At 42.1% G+C, this 26,681-nt stretch overlaps 1 protein-coding gene across 10 annotated transcripts in view; it reads right to left on the reverse strand.

Moving 5' to 3' along the window:
• Positions 1–26,681, reverse strand: part of NELL1 (neural EGFL like 1) — a 435,745-nt gene that overhangs the window by 364,965 nt on the left and 44,099 nt on the right. For all 10 annotated transcript variants that reach the window (XM_065592563.1, XM_065592572.1, XM_065592571.1 and 7 more), the window contains exon 4: positions 10,625–10,795. In XM_065592563.1, coding sequence (XP_065448635.1) covers positions 10,625–10,795 — 171 coding nt within the window. The remainder of the gene's footprint in view (positions 1–10,624; positions 10,796–26,681) is intronic.

Genomic DNA, 26,681 nt, shown 5'->3' on the forward strand with positions numbered 1-26,681 from the left:
TTACGATCATCAAGATAAGCTTCCCTACTTATCAGTTTAATTATCCTTTCCATTGCTGATCTCCCACACTACAAAATTTAAAAATAAAAAGTGTATCCAAAAATGTTTCTTTAAACAACCTCTTTCAACAACAGAGGAGGTTAACTTTCAATTCACTATAAAAAGCCTAAGAATGAGACATGACATAAAACAAAATTGGGGTGTTTAGAAGAGAACAGTAGAGTGTTTCTTTTGGCAAAAAACACACGTGCACAGGGGAAACCCCAAAGAGATGCTAACATGTCCAGTTTGACCTGTCTTTATTTAAAATGTTCACTTGCAAAATATTCTCATTTAAACCTAAGTAATAATAAATATTTCAAATGTAAGCAACTAAGCTGACATTTAGAATGTCTGTAAATGGGTTCACTCACTGCAGGAGCACCTCCCTGTACCAAGCCTGGCACAGTAGCTGTCTCCCTGTATGGTCCTCCTGCTGACGGTCACTCCTTTACAGGGGTGCTCTCCCTTCCCGCAACCTGGCCCTCCGGCAAGGTCACACTTTGTTACCCCAGAAGGGGTGGACTAGAGTTCAACAACCTTACAGTTAAATGGCCTTCTGTCTGTCTCTGTGCTCCCTGGTCCTTACACCCCTAACCTCAGAGGGTTTCACCCCAACTTCCTTGGTGGCTGGTAGGAGAAACTAGGCCCTCACTCTACTGTGGGTTCCAGCCCTGAGACCCATACCTACCCAGCCAAGGTCTACTCCCTCAGACTCCTTGCTGCTTCCCTGGACCTCTTCTATTCCCCAGAGACTGACTACACATTCTCCCCCTGCAGCCCCTTTCTGCTTAAAAAAAAAAAAAAAAAGGTGCCTCACCGCTTCCTAGCTTTATAATCACCACCCATCCCTTCCCCAGCTCGGCTTCATCATCTTTTACAGCTGGCTCTCTCTCTCTGGCAGATGGGCCAGGTATGTAAACTGGCCTTTCAGGCCCCATTAACCCCTTGTCTACATGGGCCCCATGGCCTACATGGTGTACACATCCCATCACAACCTCTAACAAAGCTATGGATGACTCTTTTGTCCTTGCTTTTTTGACTATTAAACTACAAATGACCACTGACATAATATCCATAAGAAAAGTTGACTGTGCTTGCTAGTTTAGGGGCAGCATAATTAGTGTAGGTCTTTGAAGTGAGGGGAGCAAGAATCAACAGGAGATTGTGTAAAACAGTCCTAGAAAAGCCACTGGGTTATTATTGATGCACAGAAGAGGAGAGGACGTGTTAAAGCATACGGTGACTACAATATGGAGAGTAAATATCCATACTAATAGTAGCACCTACCTCTTATATAGGACATTTCATCAATTGATCTCAAAGGGCTTTACAAAGGAGGTCAAAATAATTATCCCCATTCTACAGATGAGGAAACTGAGAGACAGAGAGATTAAGGGACTTGTCCAAGGTGACTTGGGCTGGTCAGTGCCAGAATAGAATGAATAGGACCCGGTCTTCTGAGTCTATTAGGCCACACTGCTTCCCCATCTTCATACTAACAAGTAGAGCATTCACAAAAGTAAAGGGTCCCAGTGGAATGACTAGAATCAGATACACTGTGGGAAAGTAGTGTGGGAAAGTACACAGGACAAAATATGCCTAAGTTCCCTGATTTTCAGAAGAGCTGAACTCCAATTTAAGTCAGTATGAATTTAGATGACTAACTTTAACCATCTACATTTGAAAATGTTAGCCATATGCTGAAGCTTCTTTCCCCTAGTTCCGGAAACACACCTCAGTCTTTACCAGCAACATTTCTGCTATTGCAGTCTTTGACCTCTCATAAGCAGACACTGCTAACAGTCTGAATGTAGTAACAGTGGTTTTTATGATGCATGCAAATATCCACCAGGGAGTAGGAGACAACCACCAAACCCTGTTTTATTTGTGACCTAAAGCTGGTCTAGAACTCATATCGCCAAAGAAAAAAGAACAGCTTATATATTAAAGACCTGAGCCATAGCCCACTGGAATGCCTAAAACTCCCCTTAACATTGATGGGCTTTGGGTCAGGTGCCAAACAATAGCACCTAAAGGCCTCTGCTACATATTACTAGCAGGAGAACTATTAATATTGTGCTCTTTCCCAGTTATTACCATACCAATACCCCCCCAGAGTAATCCTTTCCCAGAAACCATCTCAGTAACCGCCTAGAAGTTGAATCTCTAGAATACATCTCAGATGCCAATCATCATAAAATCTAAGAATGAATGACTAGAAAAGGAAATCCTGGAAAGTGAAGGAGGAAATGAATATGATGGGTCCTCCAAAGGGGGAAGAAAGAAGAAAATCCATAAAATAAAGCAAAAAGAGAAATCTTTAGGCAGAAGGGGATCGGGATGGGCAATAAATAAAAACTACACAAGTGTCTATGAAACAAACAAAGACATAATCCCATCCTATGACTTGACAGTGATGATTCATGCTTGCTGATCCCATGTGACTGGGACATGGCACTGCTGGTGCACCAAAATACCACTAGTTTAGAACAAAAATGTCAAAACATTGTTATATGGATATTTTACCACCATGACACAGAAAATCTAAGGACATTATTTCTGTTTTGCCACAAAGCACCGAAAAGTGAACCTTGGCAAACCTGAAACACCTTCCACAAGATATGTATGCAACATCTGCAAAGCAGTAAATCCCCCCACAATGGGGCTGTGGCACACAGGAGATGTTTGCCTCACTACAGCTGCATTCTGTGTACCTGCAGGCATATCTTCGAAGCCTTAAGTGTTTGCTCACCACAAGCACGAGTTAGAAAATACTGGGCCTGATTCTCCTCCTACTTGCTCCTGTGTAAACCAGAAAGTCAATTGGTAAAAACAATGGGGGATGAAGAGAACAAGAACTGGTGAAAGTGAGAGAATAACCAGCCTCCAAAACTGAGCTACACAGTTATGGAAAATAAATGTAAAATAAAAGAAAACCATGGGCCAGTCACTGTCAGAGTCCCTGCTAAATATCTCAGTTTTACTTTCCAGAATCATCTGCCAAGTAGTTAATTGCCTTACAGAATATCTTGTCACAGGAGCATCTTATCAAGAGAATAATGTCATCACTAAATAATTTGCCCATAATCAAAATAATCTCATCGATATTCCAGAGTCAATTTCTCACAAAGGGAAGGTAAATACAAGATGAGGAGCCACAAGATTGGCTTTGAAGCATTATGTATTTGCTCCCATGTTCCTATCAAACATTCTTCTCATCCATTTTTTTTAAGATACTGTGCAATGGCATGGCAGTCTCTCCAGAGACAAACCTGGTCTCTTCCATAAACCATTTCCTTTCTCTCGTTCCATAGGCATTGCTTACATTCTTAGCTAGTTTTTATGAACTCACTTGTGGTGAGGCGATATAATCCTCATCTCAGCTTTCCCATGATATTTTCATCCACCTTTTTAATTTCCTGCAATGATGCACTCCCTGTGCACTTTCCATAATGACTAATTGGCCGTGATTACAAGTGTATGCAATAAATGTTACACTGGTTCTAAATTTAAAGTATTGGTTTTAGTCTATAAAACACATGGTTTAGACCCTGAATAACTTACATAGCATCTTTCATTTCATAAAATCATAGAAATGCAAGACTGGAAAAGACCTTGATAGGTCATCTAGTCCAGTCCCCTGTACTGAGGCAGGACTAAGTACTATCTAAACCACACCTGACAGGCGTTTGTCTAACCTGTTATTAACAACGTCCAGTGACGGAAATTCAACAGCCTCCCTCAGTAATTTGTTCCATAGCTTACCTACCCTTATAGTTAGGAAGTGTTTCCTAATGTCTAAACTAAATCTCCCTTGCTGCAATTTAAACCAATTACTTTTTGTCCTGTCCTCAGTGGTTAAGAACAACAATTTATTGATGCAATAACCTTGGAATTCAGATCACCCAGGATCTCACAGTAACTGGGATATGTGGGTGTTTAGAAAGATAGATAATATACAGATTGAGAGCAGAACACTTTCAAGGAAGGGCCCTCAGTTCGGGAACTTATTTCTCTCTGGATCTGACAGACTTCAGGGGTGAAAACCTGTCTATGGGAGTTTTTCCATTGACTTCATTGGAGCCAGGATTTCACCCCAGGGATGTTGCAAGACACATCTATTCATTCAGCCTTTAGGTTGAGTGACTTGGCTTGACAAAGTGACATTTTTCTACATTGTGTTAACTTGATTTGTTATATGTGTTTTTAAATTCTTGTATTGTTTATATGCTGAAGGCACACTGTAAACATTGCAAAACAAATTAATTAATAACACCACATTTTTCCTCTGATTCCTCCCTCCGTAACTGGTCTCAGATATGAAAGCCATTCATAAAAATAGAAACGTCATTTACTTTTGCTTTCATGCTCAGAATCAAACCACTTCTCTTTCCTCCCCAACTAGTACAAAAGAACATTTGATTGGGAATACCAAACCAGACCATGGTCCATAAAGTCCAGGATCTTGCCTACAGTAGTGGCCAATACTTGATTCATCAGAAAAAATAATAATAGCTTAATGCAACTATCCAATTGAGCAATGTGCCCATGGAGAAAAGGGAAAGTAAAAAATAAAAAAAACTTGCTTGAATCCTGCGGCAATCAGTTTATTCCCTGAAGCACGAGATTAGATTACCCTTATTTCCTCAACTGGCATATTCACAAATTAAGGTTGAGCTCAAATTATAGAATTTGGATCTGGATTTCCCCAGACTTCATAATGATCTCAACTACGCTAGTTTTACCAGCTGTAATTCCAATGCCTGAGTTCAACAGCCTATCCTGCCAAAGACTTTTTATTTGATCTCTGTGTGCCTCAATTCCCTAACTGTAAAATAGGGATAACAACACTTCTATACATCCATGTTTGTTAGGTGCTCAGGTACTGCAGTGATGCGAGCCAATTAAATACCTAGATACATGCTCGCCAAGATTTCTAAACATTACTTAGGATGCCTCCATTTCTGGGTATCCAGCTTGGAGCACCTTAAAGTAGACTAATTTCCAGACAGTGGAATATTCACCTTCTGAAAATTAGGCCCCTTTTAAAGTATCTCATATCAGGCACCTGAAAAAGGGAGGCATTCAAAATCACTAGTCACTTTTGAAAATCTGGGGGTGGTTAGCTAGACTCCGGTAGTGTTGCTCCTGATTTACATCAGCATCAAAAGAGAATCAACCCCGCCACACCCCCAACCTTTGCGGGTTTCAGATCATTCAGAAAGATTGGGGAATATTTGTTAAATAGGGACTCAGATCTAGATTTAGGCTTTCAACAGACATTTAAGGAGGTATTCAGAACTGTTGTTTCAGCTCTGGCCCAATGCCCCTTTTGTAAATATAGCTCCAGTATTCAACTACACGACCACTTACGCCACTGAATTCCATGGGCTGCCTAACCACTCCACAGAGGACAGTCCCTTTATTTTTGGGAACTAAATTTACCTGCCTGAATGGCATACAATAATTATTTTTACAATCTGAAAAGGAAAAACCATACGCATTTGTGATTCTCACAGTCCCCCGATCTCCTTCCTGTCTCCACAATGCCATTAGTCCTCCACACAAAACAAAACAAAAAAAAGTAGAAACAAGCAACGACAAAAGATTCCCTCTGAAAAATCCCCACAAACACAATTTCACCATATCCATGCTCTAAGAAACCACCTCTATTGTGTGGGTTTATCGCTGTGCAATAACTAACATCTAAATATATATTGGAATAATGTAAAAAGTGAATTCATAATATTTGAGAATGGAGTAATATATCTCCTTCCCCACTTAAGGAAATGACTGAATAACTCATTTGAGCCTTGTCAGTCTTGATTTAAACTTATTTCCTCTACCATTATGCATCCTCTCTCTGGCACACCGGTAGCATACAAAGAAGATGAATACAAGATGTCATAGTAAAGCATAACACAATATTATTCCTGTCCTACTGAAGTCATGAACCTGTCTATCAACATTTTCAGTTTCATGAAAAAGCACTGCAAGCCTCAAAGTCTAAAAATACATTGCTACGGTCTCTATTGAACAGAAGTTAGACTCTGCTGCTACCAAGTTCTGGAACTCTGTAGACCTCTACAACTCAGCAGTCACTGAGCCAAATCATTATTTAGGACCTTAAAAAAAAAAAAAAAAACACTTCAATGCTGTTCCTCCTCCAATTGAAATTGATGGCAAAATTCCAACCAACTTCAATTGCAATAAGATCATGCCCTAAAAAACAGCTGCCTCAGGATTCTGCTATGCTCCAACACGCAGCGAGATGTGAAAGGTATCTCTTTTGCTCCATCCCAGTGCCCCTTGTAAACTAGTGGAGCTCCATGAGCATGTTCATGGAGTTCTCCTTGATGACCTTATGCAGCTACCTCCTTGCAAGAGAGCAAACGGAGCTGTCAATGTCAGCTGGGTAAGGCTACAGCTACACATTTATTTATTTATTTCATGGCTTCCTTCTGGTGCTGATCACCATAATACAGTATCTGAGTACTTCACAGATACTAATGCCTTCCCCATCCCATCCATGAAACCCGGAAGTACTATTATATCACTGTTTTATAGACAGGCAAACTAAGAAACACTGAAGTCAATAGACTTGCCCAGGTTCACACAGGAAGTCTCTGGCAGAACCACAGCCAGAACTAAGATGTACAGTCTCAGAGCCTTCTGCCTTAACCATAAGACCAGCCTTCCTTTACTGAATAATTATCTAGCATTGCTTATGTACAGTGGGTTAAAAATAATCCTTCTCTAGGCAATGGAGTCACACTGAACGCATCTTGAATACCCTATTGTACCTTGACTACAATAACTATAATTTTATAGACATGACAGCAACTGACATGTTATCTGGGGATATTGTTTACTCTAAAAGGTTTAGATTCTTCATGACTCACTCAAGGGGCTTTCAGTGGGCAAAGGAGAAAAAATAATTTCCAATAAATACTTTAGGCCAGATACTGGGTATGCCTACAGCACACTACACAACACTTTACCTGATTAACCTCATCTCTGATAGCTCCTGCCACTCCACTGGGCAGAATCTTAAAGGACAAGAACGAGGAATGAAGAAAACAATGCAACAGAACTGGGTCATGGACCACATATTTAAATGTTCCTCTGTTCCTCCAGTAAAAACCTTGGTACAGCAGGTAAGGCAATAAATCCACTCTTTTAAACAGATTTCCCACCTTACTATTTACTATATTTTTTTAATTAAAGTTGTAAGAAACAAAGGAATGCGTTAGATTAGAATATATCTCAAATGACAGCCAGTGTACAGCCAACCTTACTTAAAAAAAAAAAAAAGGCATTTTAATTCCTGTACTTGGATGTTGTTGGTTTGGTTTTCTTGTTTGTTTTTTTGTTTGTTTGTGTTTCCAATTTAAAAGTTCTCATTGCTCATGCACTTTTTATTCCCTGATGCTCTACTCCAGCAGGAGAAACATAAAAGGAGCAGACAACATATTTTTTTCAGATGGACCCCACTTATTTTCTATTTCTATTTCTCTTTAAAAAAATTAAGGAAATAACCAAGAATATCCATCAAAACTATAGGTTGCTCATTTTCAAAGTACCTTACAAACTTTAGTTGCATGTTAAAGGCATGTCAGCAGGTATATCTATTTCCCATTAACCCTTAATATTTGTAACACATCACTGGCTATGTGTAAACATTTGTTCCCTCACACTGCTATTCAAAGGCCCAAAGTAAAGGCCACTGCAGTTAATGGAACAATTCCGATTGACTTCATCAGACTTCAAAACCCAGGTCCAAATCTTTCTATCTGTGTGAGCACCTCAGAACTCCAATATCAGACTCTGTAATAGTTCTTACTCCGAGAGTCTTCCAAGAACATTGAAAAGAGCAATCAAGACATGGCAATAGCAGATGTTAAAATGACACAAATTTGGGCAAACTTACAGCCTTTGATATATTCACCTCGCTACATTCTTCTCATTAATGCAAAGTAAAAGGCAGCAAAGGCTTTCACTAATTGTCAAGTATCTTCCTTTCATATATTCAGATACAAAAAGGATAATTTTACACTGAATTTGAAAGACTAAGGTCAATGATTAATCAAGCACCAGGTGTCAATGTGATAGTATGAGTCAGCAGGATGTGTATGAAAGGGCTGTGGGAGGTATAAAAATGGATTGGAGGATTTGTTCAAGATTTAAAGGCTTTCAGTCTCCTTTACCTCCTGGTCCTTTCTCTAAGTTTTATAGGCAGGAACCACCCTTGGGTATCAAGCCAAACCTTGTCACCAATTAGAGAGCTGATTTTCTGATCCTGACTGCACATACACTCACAACACACACACACTCCTTTTCACATACTCTTTCAATACTCTAACTCGTGCACGTGATAGTTTCTAACATTTGGAAGTGACACTTTTGCACATTCCAATTCCACCATCTGCCCCCTCACAGATGTTCAATGCTTTCCAGTGTATGCAATGATATTAGTATACCAAAAGGATACATGGAGGTGTGCACACGCAAAACTGCACACATGTAAGTGGGGGCGGCACTGAGGCCCCAGTGCAAATCAGGCCCTACACTAGTCAGAGTGGTATTTTTGGTTCTCTTGGCTAGTAGTTATTTAATTAGATAGACATCCCCAGTATTTATTTAGGCTGAACTGAAAGATTGGAGCAGGGAGAGCATCTCATCTTAAGGGAGCTGAAAGTATTCATCTATTGAATAAAATAGCATTCTCTTCTCCTGTGATTTAATTTGTTCGATTAAGTCCGTAGAGGCACCGCTTCTTATTAGGCATTCAGGAATTAGCTCAAAGTCTAGGACACTAAGCCATCCTAAAACGTTGAAATTTATATATAAAAATCTACCCTACCTAATACAGGATTCTGTGCGTACTTTCAGCTGTAGTTTTTCTCCCACTGAAGATTAGGAGGGCTCAGATTTTTTGGCAGTTCTCAACAGTATCCTTTGCTGGCATCCTCTGTTTTTACACACAACAGATCACTTTCACCTTCTTATGAAATTTACTGAAGTCTCAGCAGGACATATCGGTGCAATTAAAAAAAAGTTGATTCCCTCTTCGAATGCAAAGGTGTAGGAGGTTAAGATGTAAAGCAAACTTTTCATGCCAACACTTGGAGAAAACTCTAATTAACTGAATTGAGATGCTACAGTTGAGCCAGGAACTTAAAATCGTCTCTCTTTTTTTCCTCTCCATTTAAACCTCTACTACAGTCTTCCCTCAAGCCATGCTTTAAAGATATTCCCATTGCCTTGGAAGTTATTGCAAAAGTATAGAACCAAATAGAGGTAGTTAGTTATGGCTGCATGCTGGGAGCAGAGCTGAGCTGCACCACCCCAGGGGATGCTCCAGGAAGAAGAATCCCTTCCCAAGCACAGGGGGTGTAGGCTGCACTACTTTCACATAATGGCCTGCTCTCCTCTCTGTGCTGGAGCAGATCTGCATCCTACTGTTGAGGGAATAGGGCCATAATCACATCCTAGTTCCCTTTCTAAAATGAAATGCAGAATGTAGAGGGCAATAACTTCTCCCTTGCAGGGACACTGGAACAATTTGTATAGTGGGGATGCTAACAGTCATTGAACCAAACTGTAAACCCTGTGTATAATGGAAAGCCAGCATCCCCAGCACCCCTAGATCCATCACCTATGCTCCCTAGATCATGTAAGCGCAGCATCAATAAAATTCATATGGGGAGGGGGGGTGATCCAGCTTCTGTTGAAGTCAAGGGGTGTTTTGGTGTTCATTTCAGTGCAAGCAGGACTGAATCTATTATCTTTTCCACACACAGAACTGTCTTCAAATGCCCAATCCTGTGTTGCGTTGAGTGTCCTTGACTGCCACTAACCTCAATGAGAGATGAGTGCTCAGTATATCATAAAATCAAGTCCCAAATGCAAGCAGTTTCTCGGTTGGTAGCTTTTTGTTCCTGCTTGTGTTTTTGTTGGGTGGGCGGTGGAGGGTTGGGGGGGGGGGGGGACTTGCACACTAATGGTGGCAATATGCAATCCTTACAGCTTTTTAAAGGGAGGTAGTGAACTGGCAGCCAGAAAATAAATGGTACCAATACTGAACTTTTAAGAAGAGCAGCCCCTTTTAGAAGTTTCCCTTTAGAAAAGGCATTTAGGCTTTTGTTTTGTTTTTAAAAAAGGACACTTGATTAAGTGAAATGAAATTAGAAGCTCAAACAACATCTTCATATATTTTTCAAGTTTCCAGGCATGCTGAGTGAAGCACTCCACAGACAGAACAGACTGCACAACCGTGTATCACACTTAAATGTAATCACAGCTGAAAATAACATCAGCCAGTACCTACAGTACACTGAGGTATATTTAAGAGTCCCCAATCAGCAATCGACCTTTCCTACATGTGTTCATAATAACAATGTACTGTTTCATTTTTATGCTTTGTTTTCTTTCTTACTCTATTGCGTTCGGTCATTTTAGAATATAGAACAGCTTTTTTCTTTTCTCCAATTGCAGTTTTGTTCCCAGGGGAGAGAAGGAGGAAGGAGGAAAGAGATGGCTTGTATTTCTCAAAAAAAATTTACAGAACACAATGTCTTACCTGTTGCAATCAACATGAAGCAGAAGGTGAGATGCGCTAAGTGACAGTGCAATCTTATGCCACTGTCCATCTGCCATCCGGTACGGGAACACCTCTGTTCTTGCCTTTCCATTAAATCTGTAATGATATCTAATCTCGTCCCTCAGGCCGCTGCTCTCCAGTTCAAAGTAGCTGTATTTGAAAGATGAAGAGTCAGTTCCATGTTTTAGACTGTTATCCCTGCTATCACCACCATTTCCCTCCTTCTGCTCTAAGGCTTAAAAACAGTTCATACATTTGAAAATGAACTAATCACCACATTAGGTTACAAATGTAAAACAGGTTACATAGTATGGGTGTTAGATCTTGTAGTTTATTATTTTTAATAAAAGAGTGAGATAGGCCATAAAATATTAAATAATATCACTTATATGAAGATTGCGCATGTTAAAAACACCATTAGATAGCCCTGAAGATCAAAGTTCCCTTTTTTATCCACAGTACAAGCATCCCTCCACTGCTCTACCAATGTGCTTCATCTCTGGGCTGGATTTGAACGGGCAACCTAGAAATGATGGGCTCTATTCACATTACTAATGCCAAAGAAGAGGTACTATAGGAAGAATGCACAAGCTAATTAGCGGAGTAGTATCTACTTGCCACAAATCTCATTTTAAAATGCTTATTTTTAAATCTCTCCTCCAAAATGTGTGCTTATTCAATGTATTGACTTTTATTTTTAAGGCTGTAATGTTTCAGCTTTACAAGGAAATTAAAGTCACCAGATAGAGTAGGTTTCTCAAAACCTGGCACAGTCAGGTAGAACCCTGGGACATATGTCACAACAGAACAGTCACAGGATAGCACTTTCTTGCTAACAAAACAACATATTTATTTGGCTCAAACTTCCATCAATAGTTGCTTCACACTTGCGGGAGGAACTACAGAGCCAGTTAATTTTTAAAATGAGTTTAGTCCCTGTAAAAGGTACCAGACTAGCAGTCTGGCAACTGAGCCACACCCAGCACCAGAGAAACTTCCCCAAGCTGGTCTACCAGGGACAGCCTCTAGGGACAAGAGGGGAGACTGACCTCTATGCCTGTTTAATCCTAGGCCTATCATAAAATTACCAGGGAAGGATGTGGGCAGAAACTAACAAGAGCTGAGTGGAACTAATGAGGACTGCACAATTCTTGTGGCCTTGAAGGAAGCATAAATGCACAGCCCTCCAATGCTGTAGGTATGCTCTGGGGCTTTGGGAGAGGACTGGGCATAAGCTAAACAGTAGGAAAGAGGGAGGAAAGGAGACTCGAAGAAGAGGAAAGAGGAGAGAAAACAGAATTATTGGGAAGACAAGAATGGAAATGGGAGAGGAGGAAGAGACAGTAGCTGTTTGCTGGTGGTACATCCAAGGGAGCTGGGATTGCTGCACTGGACACTGCATGCTTACATCACTGGTGTGGGGAGGAAGGAGTGCTTTGCTTCACTCTCTAGCAAGCCTCTCCAAAAGAAGGAAGAAAATCAGTCTTGATGGGCCTTGCTCTCCACTGCCAAAAGCAGATTTCCATGATACTGCATTTGGAAGGAAGATGAGATCACTGAGGAAGAACAGAAGAAAGGCGGGGACCCATACTGAAAGAAGACTAAAGACTGAAACACGAACTAGTGGTGTGGAGGAAAGGTAATACACCTGCCCAACTCTTGAAAGCTAAAAATAGGAAGAACTGGAGAGAGAAAATAGGGAAGCATTTAAAGCCACTGAAATATATAGGCTTAGAGAAACTTTTCTGAGGGATAAAAAGGAGAAAGATGCCTAATTAGTTAAAAACTCCAGAGATTATTAAAAATGAAAACATTTTAAACAGCTCATTTATTCTTGGCCATTCATGCCATTTGTCTACTTTTTGCATGTTGCACAGCATTGGCAGTTTCACTCTGGTTTGTAGTCAATTTCACTCTCTGGTTCTCATGTAGCAGCCCAATGGTGCATCATTTGGGATATAAATGCTTCCAGGGAATGACTACATCCAAACAGAAAACTCTTTGCACTCGTCAATTGACAAATACATGTAATGCAGTTTTGCTTGTTTTGTAATATTTTCTTCCCCATCTTTACCAAAAAAAAAAAAAATTAACTTTTTGGCCTAAAATACTCAGTAGAAATATGTAAAATCTAAAACAGTTTGTAATGAAGAGACAGACACTCAGAGAAAAGGAGAGAGGGAATAAAAAGAAGAACCGTGACTTATTTCATTTAAGGGGGGTGGGGGTTGCAGTTCAGATTTCCTTCCACGTACCAATCCAATTAATTGGGAAACTAAGAAGAAATATCTATCTAAAATGCTGGATTCCAGCCATCTGAGACACTGCAGACCTCTCATCCCCTTAATGGACAACAATGAAATTAAACATTAAATCGATGGACAGAGGAGCCCTGCAAGTAAAATAGGATGGAAGAGAAACACTCTTAACCATTATTCTCTGATACATTCTACTGTTTCACATGACACATTTTACATAGTTATTGATTTTCTTTCAAATAGATAGAGGGAATTAACAATGCAGATTATCCAGTTGTTCAAGGCAATGATTCTCCAACTGTGGAGACCTGCACTCTTGAGCAGTGACGCTTCCAGTTAATTCCAGTTTAGTCTCGGATTATTTTAGGACTTTCAGAGATTTTTTAACCAATTACTCTAAACCCAAAAACAAAAATACAAGCCTCTCTCCGCACCTCATGTGATCATTTCTTTGTCAGCTGTTCCTGTGGTGTGAACTCAGCCATGATCAAATTTACAGAGGACACCAAAATTGGTGGGGCAGCAAATACACAGGAGAGACAGAGTTACACTGCAGCGTGACCTGGCGAGACTGGAGTAGTGGGAGCTACAGGCAACAAGGGGAGAGTCATTACTAACAAATGTTAAATCCAACAGCCCAGGGAAAGGAAATAAATCAGTACAGATAGAAAATGGGGAAATGTAACTAAATAGCCACTCCCAGTGCATTAAAATGAGCTTATCTTCATTCTATCTAGGTTCTTATGTGGTTTTCATAATTGTAACATCTGAGAGATTTCCAATAGAATCTGCCGCAGAAAAAGTATGGGACTGGAATCATGGGCTTAGAGGAGAGCTAATCCTAAAGGAAGTAGGCACTTTTATTAAGGGGTGCACTACATGAACACTGGTTCAAGGTCACCACAACCAAATCTAGGCAAGCCCAAAACAGAAAAAGCTGTTCCTTGCCATTTCCTTTTCTTGTTCCTTATTGTCTTTTCTTCGCCAACACTATATACACCATTCTCTCATTTACATTTCCTACATAACCAGATACTAAGGTGCACCTGAGCTCCATTTTGCTACCTCCTGGTCTCACCCATGACTCTGGAGGCAGCCTGGGACTGATTTGACTCCAGATACAATTTAGAGAAGCCTCAGGACTGCTCTAATTTATATCAGTTAGAACAGTCCCCTAGGGGACTTTTGTTAGTGCACACCCCAAGATTGCAATGCATTTTGGCTACTCTGGGAGGTTCCAGGGAGTGCTCCCTCTATGAAGTGCCAGCCAGAGACTCCAGCTGGTTGGAGCAAAAGCAGCCAATGCAGGGACAGTTGCACTATGGGGAGTAGTGAAAATGGGGCCCAACCAGGGATACCCCTCACTCTAAAATACCTTTGGACACAGAACTGTGCAGGGGAGACCTCCCGCTCTGCCCTCAGCACGTAGCCTTGCGGAAAAACTGCCAAGAGCAGCCAGTCTGAAAGTCCAGCCAGTAGTAGCAGAAGGAGCCAAAGCAGGGCCTCTGGACACTCCAGTCAAGACTATAGAATATTCTCTGATTTTCTCTGCCTGGGCTGATTGGCTGTTTGCACCAACCCTCCATTTCCCTCACCAGGATCTTCACTTCAACTTCACTCCACAATGCCCTTCTTTACCCTCTGCTCTGCCTTACCCTGCCCCACTCACCGCTTCCCTTCTCTTTCCATTTAGCTGATTGCCTCCTAAGTAACCGTGCTCCCCAAATAAACAAAAATTGTGGAACTAACATGCCGTTTACCGCCACCCACTGTTCACTCGCCTTGTGTTTTCTATACCTTCCCACACCCTGTGTCTGACTTGTCTATTTAAATAATATTGTCTCATTGTTTCCTTATACAATATTGTCTCTTTGCATCCCTCTGTTTTCTCTTGTCTTAAACTTTGATGGTAAGCTCTTTGGGATAGGGACAGCCTTTTTGTTCAGTGTTTGTAAAGTGCCTAGCACAATGGGGTCCTGGTTCATGACTGGGGCTCCTAAGTGCTATAACACAAATAAATAAAATAATAAGTGCCACTAAAGGAGTACAAAAGTGAAGAATCAGGATTTGGACCAGTCATACTTTGCACTTAGAACAGGGCCCCCTTCCATCTGAGAATCTTAGAGAACTTACAAATATTGATAAATTAAGCCACAAGATATACCTTTGAAGAAGATATCATCATCCCCATTTCACAGATGGGAACATAAGGCACAGAAAGGTTAAACCATCTGCCCCAAGGTCCCACAGGGTGTCACTATCAGAACTAGCAGTAATATTTAGGGAACCAATCCTAGCTTCCCAACTAGGCCACACTTCATCTGTTTCCACAATGACATCTCCTCATACTAGTGGACAGTGATGACAATTAACATAGTTAGGAGCAATTTATGATGTTCAGATATTACCACCTCAAAAACCCATAAAGTTGCACTTGGTTCTTGACTGCCAGCTCAGAATAAAGCAGGGGTAATAAAATAACATCTGCTTTCAAAAAGTGCACACGTTCGTTCTCCTTATGCTTTCCTGTCACTGATCTGCTTTGTCTATCAAAAAAGGCTTGTACACTATTGACAACAAAAAAAATACTCTGGGCCTGATTTTCATTTACATGGAGGACTCTTTGCACAACTGTGGCACCATAAGCCCATCTGTGTCCCCAGGTTTCAGAGCCCAAGCTCCAGCCTGAGCCGCAACTTCAAAGTGCTATCTACACAGCTATTTTTAGAGCACTAGCGTTAGCCTTGCAAGCCCGACTCTGTTGACCTGGGCTGGAAGGCTCAAAGCCGTGAGCTGTGTAGACATGCTCTAACTAATAGGCCTTAGACTGGGGGTAAATGTACATTACACCAGTCTTACATAATTTGTCAATTAAGTGTTTTTTCCCACCAAAAAGGTACGCAGAGCTACTTAAAGCACGGAACAGGGAAATGGAAAAGATTTGGGGAAGTGGGATTTGCCTATACTATAAAATGCTGACAAGGATTTTTTTAAAAATGTGTGTCTGGCAAGGCAGAGAGAAGGACAGACACAAAAGGAAGTTTTCCCCTAAATTTCCCAAGCAGCAATTAAGCATTATAGTATTGTCTGAATCACAGATCCGAGTGCAAGGTGCAAGATAGTCAGAGGCAGAAAAAGCAAAATAAAAAAAAAATTAAGGAAAACATGGCAGAGACACACACACACCTACAAACGTATAACATTAAAAAATTAACTGAGGCTGGTATTGCGGAGGATCTAACCTTTTGTTGTTTATGTAAGAGGCAAAACAAAGGCAGAAGAATCTAGGTTTTCTAAATGGAAGAGCAGAGCTTTGATAAGGAAAGCCTTAAAAATTCACCTAAAAACTGCAATATCAAGAAGATTCTGGAGAGATTATTTTATTTTTTGGTACTCAATAAGAGCACTGTCAATATAAAGGAGCTGCTTGCCGCTGCTGCTGGCAGTTTGCAAGCTAGAACAGCACTAGGACAAGCACTGTCAATGAAGTTGCACTTAGGAAGTTCAGACTTGAAATTAGACGAAGGTTTCTGACCGTCAGAGGGGTGAAATATTGGAACGGCCTACCGAGGGAAACGGTGGGGGCGACGGACCTGTCTGGTTTTAAGATAAAGTTAGATAAGTTTATGGAGGGAATGGTTTAATGGTAAAACATAGTAGTCAAGGAAAGCCAAGCAATGGTGGGTAAATAGTATAATGGCTAACGGGGTCGGGCTGGAGACTCTTGCCTATATGCTCGGGGTCTTACTGATCGCCACATTTGGGGTCGGGAAGGAATTTTCCTCCAGGGCAGATTGGCTGAGCCTCTGGAGGTTTTTCGCCTTCCTCCGCAGCATGGGGCAGGGATCTCTAGCAGGAGGGTCTCTGCCGATTGCAGTCACTAAAAACAGGATTGGGGACTTCAACAGCAGAGTCCAGGGAAGGGGTAGGGACGGTTTTATGGCCTGCAGCATGCAGGGGGTCAGACCAGATGATCACAATGGTCCCTTCTGACCTTAAAGTCTATGAGTCTATGAGTCTATGAGGAAGTTAAAGGTTTCATAATTGCCATCTGCTGTCAAAGCACAAAAGAAGTCATTTAAATGGATTTCTCTCTCCTCTTCACATAAGCAGCATGGAAGAGGCTAAGGTTTCAGAAGTGGGGGGTGGCCCACCTACAGAAATAATAAGGTGGGAGAAAAATATATATATAAATGTACGAGGTTTATTGCAGAAGCTTAAAGGACTGAGTGCAAAACAAGCAGCTATAATAGGAAATGCATCACTTTCTGCAATAATTCTTCATAATCTCTCATAGCCACAGAGCTAATCACCTACCACACAATGTTTTGTTTGTTAATAAAGGACAATGTCCCAGCTCTGGAAAAATCCGTCAGATTAAATTCGATTATGTATTGTAACTGTATGAGTCAACTGGCACAATGTGTTCCAAGACAAAGTGGTTTCTCACTTGGCAGGCTTTAGTAGTAATAGTTACTTCAGGGAATGAAAACAGGTGTTGCCGCTGGCCTTGGGGATGATCCTCCTATTTTGGTGTCAAGCCATTGAGTAACAACATCCAAAATTGCCCAATTAAGATTCAGTCTCAGAAGATTCACTGTACCAGCAAGTGCAGCCATTTCTTTATAGTGTAGGATATGTTATATGGTTAGAGTGCCCATGGATGGCATGCAGCCCCTGGTGGTTTTGCCTTCTCTGGAGTATACCACTAGACAAATCCTGAGCCTGGTTCTTATCTCACTTACATCAGTATAAATCAGAAACAACTCCACTGTACTCAATGGAGTTAAACTGGGGTGAGTGGAGAATCAGACCCAATCTATGCAGATGTTTAAAAACATGGGCTGATGTAGACTGCTCCATTGACTTCAGGGAAGCTGCATCAGTTCACACCACCAGAGAATCTGGCTATATATACACTTGCACAAACATTGCCTGCATTCACAAGTTGACTAAGCAAGCGAATACAAGGCAAAAAGTGAACAAACTCAAAGAATATTACTGGCTTTATTCTAAAGTACTAATTCTCTTGGAAATAATTCCCTCAGTATCAAATTACTGCCTTTTCTTCCTCTTTCTTTAGAAGGTGGATGAAAGCCTCTCTCAATTGCAATGACAAAGAGAGGCTACTTGCTCCTGAAATAAACCTGCTCTGTGTTACACCCGGTGTATGTTCTGCGAGTTGTAGAGACAAATAAATGAGAAAATATAAACCTGGGTAAACAACACCCCCCATATTTCTGCCCCCTCCCTTCAGTAAAGAGTAACGGAAGTCAAAAATCTCCTTCATTTACATCTCACCTTGGATTCTAAACATAAATAGCGGAAACTGATCCTTATTGTAACTCCACAGAAATCAATGGAGACGCATCAGGGACAAATTTTGACCATTTTAGATGCTTTTGCTGCATTTTCTTTTTTTAGCTTCTGAATAAGAGCCAACAGATTGTTAACATGGTGAACTACTGCTCTTCCAGGTCCATGTTTCTGTGAAAGGCACAAAAGCTGGAGCCTGTCCGGGGTAACAGCCGCCTGGGCCACTGTGGGGAACCCTGGACTCTCCATCTGACCTGGGTGGGGGGCCCAAGAGCAGCCCCCGACCCATGTCCCCACCCCCCGGGGTATGCCCATGAGGGCAGGTGGAGGGTCCAGGGCTCTCCATAGCGGCCTGGAAGGCTGTTACCCCGGCCAGGCTCCAGCTTCTGGCCTGGACAGGGGTGGTGCCTTTGGGAGGGACAGGGGCGGAGCCACAGAGGGGGCAGGCCTCATGGCCCACTCAGTTTTATGAAGGATCCAGAACTGCTAGCTGGAGTCAGAAGCCAGGTGTCAGAGCCAACATCAGAACAGGAGTCAGAAATCAGAGCTCAGGGTGAGAACAGTAGTCAGAGGCCAGATGCTAGGGCCAATGGTCAGAGCCAAAATCAGAAGTCAGGAATCAGAGCCCAGGGTGAGAACTAGGCTACCTGGAGTGAGGTAAGGCAGGAGCAGGGAACAAGCAGGTACAGGAGCTATCACGGTCATGGGTGAATGCTTTGAGTTGCTGCTGAACTGCTGCTGGCCTGCAGACCCTTCCAGTCAATCAGGCAGACTACTACAGACCAGCTGTGCTCATTAGGTTGCCCAGAGAATGATTCTGTTGCACGTCTTGATTCTTGACAGCATCTAAGTTTCCTGGAGGAAATGCAGCACACAGAAAAACAAGATAGGCCTCAGCACTCATTTCTCCTGAACAAAACTGGTGGTCATTAAGCAAGTCTAGAAATACTGACATAGACATCGCCCTATAGAGATTGCCCACCATCATAACCAGCCCTGCCTCTCTGACATGTCAGTGTGATGCTGAAATGAAAAGGGTCTTCTTTTCTATATTCCAACTTACTGCTGTAGTCAGCCTCTTATGACCTTTTTGACAACCTTATTCGGGAACAAGAGACTTGAGAGAGTGTTTTGGATGGAAAATTTGTCAACACCGAGCGAGGGTGGCTTGTATTTTTAAGGAACGATGATCTACATATTTTTAAGATGATGATCAGATACAGGATGTGATTTGACAGATAGAATGCTCCGATATGTATATTAAGGAAACACATTGCTTGAGGAATAGCAGAGTGAACAGTTAAGAGAGCCTGGCTGAAGTTACTATTATTTGTTAGCATGGAAATTACTGCTGCCCCCATTTTTATAATTAGAGCATCTGAACATTATCATGTTTTACAGATGTATCATCAGTTGCCTATTCAAATTCTAGTGGCAGAGAGCAAAAAACCAAATTATGTTGCTAAGTGCAGAATGGGTTTTAGGCACATAAAAAGTTGGACATTTTAAAATAATTACAAGTCCTTTGGAGATGGGCATTATTATCCTACAATCATCTCAATGTGTTTTACAATCCCTCTGTTAGCATGTGGAACTCTTATGTACCTCACACAAGGGGCTTGTTAAGAGGGGATAATGCCTGCCTTATTGAAGTTTATTGCTTGATCATTATCCTTTTCTCGTCATAATCACGCTTAAGCTTTAACCAGGCACTTGACACAACTCATTTCAGTTCAAGATCATGGGAATAAGATGCTCAGCAGTATACTGTAACCTGGAAACAGCTGCTATGGATGCAGTGACCAAAGGAAATGGAATAGACAATACCAAAGAAAGAAAACCTGTGACAAAAATGTATAAACACCTGAAATGGATGAGGGGAAGATTATAAGCAGGATTGATTGGGTTCATCCATCAGCTACTTAGGAGAATCAGCTTCATGTAATCTACATCTTTACTGATGCACAGACCCTAACCTCTAATTGCCAGATGATCACAAATTTCATTCAAAAATGCTACTGATCTCAGGATGCATTCAATAAAATGGTTTCAGAGTAGCAGCCGTGTTAGTCTGTATCCGCAAAAAGAACACCACTAAGGTGCCACAAGTACTCCTGTTCTTTTTTCAATAAAATGGCAGAAGGAAAGCTCTACAGTTCTGAAAAACAGCTGACTAAAGCTGGTCTAAAGGGTATGGATTCTTCTTCTAAACAGCCTTTGCAGAAACAACAAATGACTTCAATTCTGCCTTCTACGGTGCAGCCATCTAACACTGGACACGAATGTCATTTGGATTAAAGCTATAATCCTGACTACCAATAGTATCCACTACTGATCTTTGTAAACATAATGCTTGGTCAGTGTTCAAAGGATCTCTGTGTGGATTACTTGTTTAACCTCTTATATAGAACTCTGAAAGTCCCCATCATTCTCAGGAAAATGAAAAAGTGAGGCAGATTTAAGATCGTAACTCTACTGCATCCCAACACTCTCATTTTAGAAATCTGAAGGCACAAAAATGTGACTTCCTTGAGTTGAGTTTTACCGTGCTCCAAATCCAAATACCTGAATCTGAGAGAATGAAATCCTCTATCCCTAAAATAAAAGGAACAGTCAATTAAATAACTATAATCAGCCCTTTTTTTCTCTATTGAAGTACTTTACATTAACCTAGTCTGAAAAGTTTAATGAAAAAATCCTCCACTGTGACATTTTGTTCATTAAAGGTATGTGTGTCTTTTTCTCCTATAGTTCTATATGCCAGGAGGGGTATATCAAACTGTATGGCACTTAGCCTTTATGACACTCAAATGTGTCTGTGTACCTGCAACTAGGCAACTATTTATCTCAATACAATTTTCTTTTCTTGTGTGATCATCAAAGAAAATGATAACCCTTTGTTTTTGTAGATACAGACGAACACGGCTACCCCCTGATACCTAAAGTCTGACTGGCACAAAAAGGCAGCTCTTTCAGAGTACAGTGCAAAATAACTGCTTGTTTTCAGAGTATGTGGTAGAAAGATTAACTTCAACATATTCTAGGCTCCTATCACAGATGTATGAACATCCATTTCCTCCACTGTTGAAGCAACTGCCCACTGTCTGTCAAGGTGACACAAGCTCTCGACAGGTCATATTAAACCAATAAGGTGATGGTACATGGCAGAGAGAAAAAATGACAACATCACATCTTTATTCAAAAGGACCCACTCACCCTCAGTCCATCTGGGTGGAACATGAATCTGCAACTAGCAAACTTATCTGGAAAACACTACTGTTGGTGAACTTGCATAGCTCTGCCTTGGATGGGGCCCTATGGTTATAGTGGAGATGGCACTCTAGACTGTTTTCTCAGTGTGCAGAATGCCCACCTAAATACCTCTGGCTAAAAAGAAAAATGCTCAGGCCACTGTAACAAACACCACCAGCATAGATCACAATCATGCAACCCTAGGACTTTCAGCACAGTTCAGACCTCCTGAGGTAAAGTAATGACTGCTTTAGCTGGTCGCAGTGGTAGGCTGTTATCCTCGGATGGACCAGCTACTAATAGAGGACTTGACACACACTGTGCTAGTGTGGAACATACCACCAGGGCACAAATAGGATCTGGGATATGCTGAGTAGAACTGATCAAAATGCGGAAAATATTTTCAGGGTGGGGGGGAACCCTGGAACCATGTAGCTGAGTTTCAGAAGCAGATTGTTCTGCACAAACGCTCAGGACTGCACCCCTACCTCAGGCCTCTTGTGAGAGAAGGGGGTTTCAACCCTCTTATTTCGCTCAGAAAAAGATGCTTGTTCTTGGATAGGAAGATAGTAGGCAAAAAATTACAGATAAATTACTGCAGGATCCATCCCTCTGCTCCTCTCGCCCTGATCACTCTAGCAGCCATATTCACCATTCCAGTCTCACCCAGCGTGCCCCCTTGCAAGGAAGCATATAGTGTTGCAGATGAGCCCTTACCCTGGGTGAGAGGAAAATCAGTTATCAACAAGTCCACACAGCCAGTTAAGTGCTAAAGAGCACCTCCTGTGGAAATCCCATTTATTAATGGAAAAGTCAACACAGAACATAAACAAAACGTTCACACCAATATCCCATTCTTAGTCCAGGTCCCCCACCTGAATCCAATGTTCACTTCTACCCAGGCTCTTTCTCCAGGGTTCTCTTGGTTCCAATCTCTTCCTATGGTGTTAGGTCTCTTTCCCCTACCAAAGTAACATCCTACTCTGGAGTCTGGGGACATTGGTCCATTACAACTCTTCTCCAGGACAATGGGTGATCCTTCCCAGGCCAGGCTTCAGGCCAGCATTGGGAGATCCCTGGCTGAGACCAGGCCCTCCTGGATGCCTGCTGGTTGCAGTTCTCCCCTACCCAGAAGCCACTCTTACATACTCTCCATCTCAGTAGGTTCCCTAAAGAGCTCACCTTCTAGGGCAGGGGTCAGCAACCTTTCAGACGTGGTGTGCCAAGTCTTCATTTATTCACTCTAATTTAAGGTTTCGCTTGCCAGTAATACATTTTAACGTTTTTAGAAGGTGTCTTTCTACAGGTCTATAATATATAACTAAACTATTGTTGTATGTAAAGTAAATAAGGTTTTTTAAAATGTTTACGAAGCTTCATTTAAAATTACATTAAAATGCAGAGCCCCCGAGACTGCTGGCCAGGACCCAGGCAGTGTGAGTGCCACTGAAAATCAGCTCGCGTGCTATAGGTTGCCTACCCCTGTTCTAGGGTCCCTGCTCAACCCTCTGGCTCAGGCTTCTCTATGTATCTCCCTTCCATAGGAGCCTCCTATCTCCCTTTGGAGTTCCCTCCAACTGATCTTGGGTCGCTTATCGGGTCTAGGTGCTTGTTTACTAATAACCCACCTGGGGCAGTCAATCACCCTCACGTGCAACCTTTATAAAGCAATCGGGCAGATTAGGACCTAATTCCCCAAAAAGAGCAGTTGTCCCATGACACCATACAGGCCTGGTCCCCACTTAGTCCGGACTTCGGACTAAGGTACGCAAATTCAGCTACGTTAATAACGTAGCTGAATTCAAAGTACCTTAGTCTGGACTTACCGCGGTCCAGACGCGGCCGGAAGTCTCCCCCCGTCGACGCCGCGTACTCCTCTCGGCGAGCTGGAGTACCGGCGCCGACTGTGAGCACTTCCGGGATCGATCCGGGATCGATTTATCGCGTCTTAACCAGACGCGATAAATCGATCCCAGAACATCGATGGCGTGCCGCCGGACCAGCCGGTAAGTGAAGACTAGGCCACAGTGATGGTGTCTACAATACAGCAGGTTGCTGAAACTGCTGTGGAGGAAGAGTCAAATTAATTAGTGCCAGGGAAAGATATCCTCCCCCTGAAGTGGGCCAAATGTCTCCTGGGAAGCTGCCTCTCCCCTCATTTTTGTGATAACCATCCCCTGAACCCAGTTGGCTGCAGGAAGCCTGAGAGTAGAAGATGTTAGCCACTCCCCAATAGCATCTGTCAGAAATGACAGCTCTGCCTGCAGCCCAGCCAAACAGAGGGAGAAAACCAATCTGGCCATTTAGTGGGACAGAGGTCAGTTTGACGGCTAGGGTGGCCCCTCTGGCAGGCACTAATTTGCAACACCAACACACTGCTTAGCAGAGATCCATTCCAAAATTCCAGCAGAATGGCTATAAAACTTTCATCAATTAGTTGAGAAAGTTGCCTGCAGTCTAAATTACAGGGAACTCCAACAGAGTGCCATAAAACAAGCAAATTGAATAACTCAAAATGCTGGGGAGGGCTCCAGGGGGAATCTACACAGCCTGCTTCTAGCCAACCCTGACATTTCAGCCCTGTCCAATTTCAGCCTTAAAGAGTTTCAGACTGTCATCCCTTCTATTGCAATTGCTGACAAGGTCCAGCCATTGTGTTTCAACAGCTGGTTATTGCCAGTGCATTAATGCTTCTGACAGACAACAATTGTCAATCCATTGTACATAAAACACCTGCTCTCAGCAGGAAGCCTCAAGATGGCAGGTAGCTCCTCTTCTTTCACAGTGTTTAAAACTCCACACAGCTCCCACTGATTTAACTTCCTTGTTTTTCTTTTTCCTTCTTCATACTGGAATCCAAAGGACAAAGTCAGGGCCAGACCCAATGCCCATTGTAGCCTATAAGAGTCCTTTCCATTGATTTCAATGACCTTTGGATCAGGCCCTCTGTACAGAAAACCAAATTCCAATCATCAGCCAGGTTCACTGGTTCTTTTTACTCCACACAAACAAAATGTGTGCGTACACCTTGCAGATGCTGCATGCCTGCTAATTCAGAGGCAAGTGAAATGGAGCCAGACTCTTTGAATATTCTGGGTGTACTGCATACAGCTTAAGTGATTCAATATATAAATAATGAAGCTGTGACTTTTGCCCTAAAACGTAAAGGTTAATGGCTATATTTGCCATTTTTCCATTTCCTGAATACTGTATAACCCAGAATCTAATATGCATATATACAAGTTGGAGTGAGTCACTAAAAATGCTACACTAAGTAACTGATCTTTCAGTTTTGCAATTAGGGTCAAAAGTCCCTTGCGCAGATTCCTTTTTCCTAATTAGGTTTCAATTTTTATTTAATTAGTTTGTTACTTGTAAAATCTGGTACAATCCTTTATACTAGCTCTCTTGCAGCTTCTTTCATATTTATCCTGGGGGGAGGGGAGGGGAGGGGAGGGGGAGTGTACTGTACAGTGGTCCAAAACTGTGGTCTGTGGACTAGTGGTGCAGAAAGCATTTCCAGGTGGACTTCAAAGCTGCTCTGCTTGTAATGGTGGAGAATGTGCAATACATACAGCAGTAACATTCAGTTGATTCCTTAATACATTTCAGTTGTGTATACAAAAGTTTTCTAGCAGACCCCCTTGCATGCCTATGCCAATCTGGATTGCCACACTTGCAAGTAAAGGGCCAAATTCAGATCTTATTAAATAAGTTTTACACTAGTAGTGGAGCTAACTCCTGCAATTTTATTGCAAGTCTTGCAATACTTGGTACTTGTTTTTCTAAAGCCCCAATTCCTAGAGTCATGTGCTAATGTAAGAATCTCATCTTTCATTCTTAAAAAAAAAGGCACAAGTTGGTATCCCTCATCATTGGGAAGAAAAGCTTGGAAACATGAATCCTACAGGACCAAATCCCTGAGGCAAATAAAAATAACCTAAAATATACTATATTCTTAAAAAACTCATGTCTTCTTTGCTCATCTTGTAACTTTAGAACACTTGGTTGGCAATTGGTTTAACTCCATTGATTTCAATGAATTTGCTCCTGATTCAGAACCAGCTGTGAAGCCTCAGAATTAGTTGTGAAGCCTGGCATGAAGCCCCCTTCTTTGTCGTCAGGTATAAATTCAGCCATAATCAAATTGTTTGACAATGGCGGGATGCCAAATTTCAACATGATCGGGCAAGAGAATGGCAGGACATGAAGGAAGAGTTGATACTAACAAATGGAAAGTGCTACATATAGCAAGGGGAAATAAATAGGAGATAGTGGGTGGGACGTAAGCAAGCAGCATCACTCATCACGTTAAAGTGAATTTTTCATCTTTCCTCCTTAATATTGACTTAATATCACTCTTGTAGGTTATCAAGTACTATAACTCTAATAGAAAGGTGTGGAATCAGGATTGAGAAAGATCTCCAAGAGAACTCCTCTATCAAAAAGAGATGAATAATAGACAAGAAATTGAGAATCACTGTTATAGAGTGATTTTGCCTCTTATCCTTAAGCCTTATTGTCCCCTTCCTGTACCTCCTCCCTGCCTCCAAACACTGAATTTCATTCCCTGACCCCCTTTTGCATTCTCTGCATGTAATCTAACTTATTTACCACCTGACTGTTCATATACCCATTTTCTCCCTTCCATTGCTATTCTCTTTCTTGTAAAGAAGTCTCATAGAAGACTCATAGAAGATTAGGGTAGGAAGAGACCTCAGGAGGTCATCTAGTCCAACCCCCTGCTCACAGCAGGACCAGGCCCACATCCCAGCCAAGGCTTTTTCAAGCTGGGCCTTAAAAACCTGTAAGGTTGGAGATTTCACCATCTCCCTAGGCAGAGCCGTCCCTAGGTTCGGTGAATGTGGGCAACCATCCTGGTCCCCGTGCTTCGTGAGGAGGGGCAGGGAGGCGGGAGCAAGGAGGAGCCCCCCTACCGATCTCTCCCTCCCCCAGTGTTTCCTGCCCGCCAGCAGGCCCTGCCAATCAGCACCTTCCTCTCCCTCCTAGCGCCTACCGCAAATCAGCTGATTCATGGCATCTGGAGACACTGGGGGGCGAAGGGGAGAAGAGTGAGGGCGCAGCACAATCGGGGGAGGAGAGTGGAACTAGATGGAGTAGGAGCAGGAAGAGGTGGGGCAGGGCTGAGGCCTTGGGGAAAGGGTGGAGTGGGGGCAGGGCATGGGCGGAGCCAGGGGGAGCACCCCCCA

Source organism: Chrysemys picta, chromosome 4 (assembly GCF_011386835.1).
Source record: "Chrysemys picta bellii isolate R12L10 chromosome 4, ASM1138683v2, whole genome shotgun sequence".
Taxonomy (NCBI): Eukaryota; Metazoa; Chordata; order Testudines; family Emydidae; genus Chrysemys; species Chrysemys picta.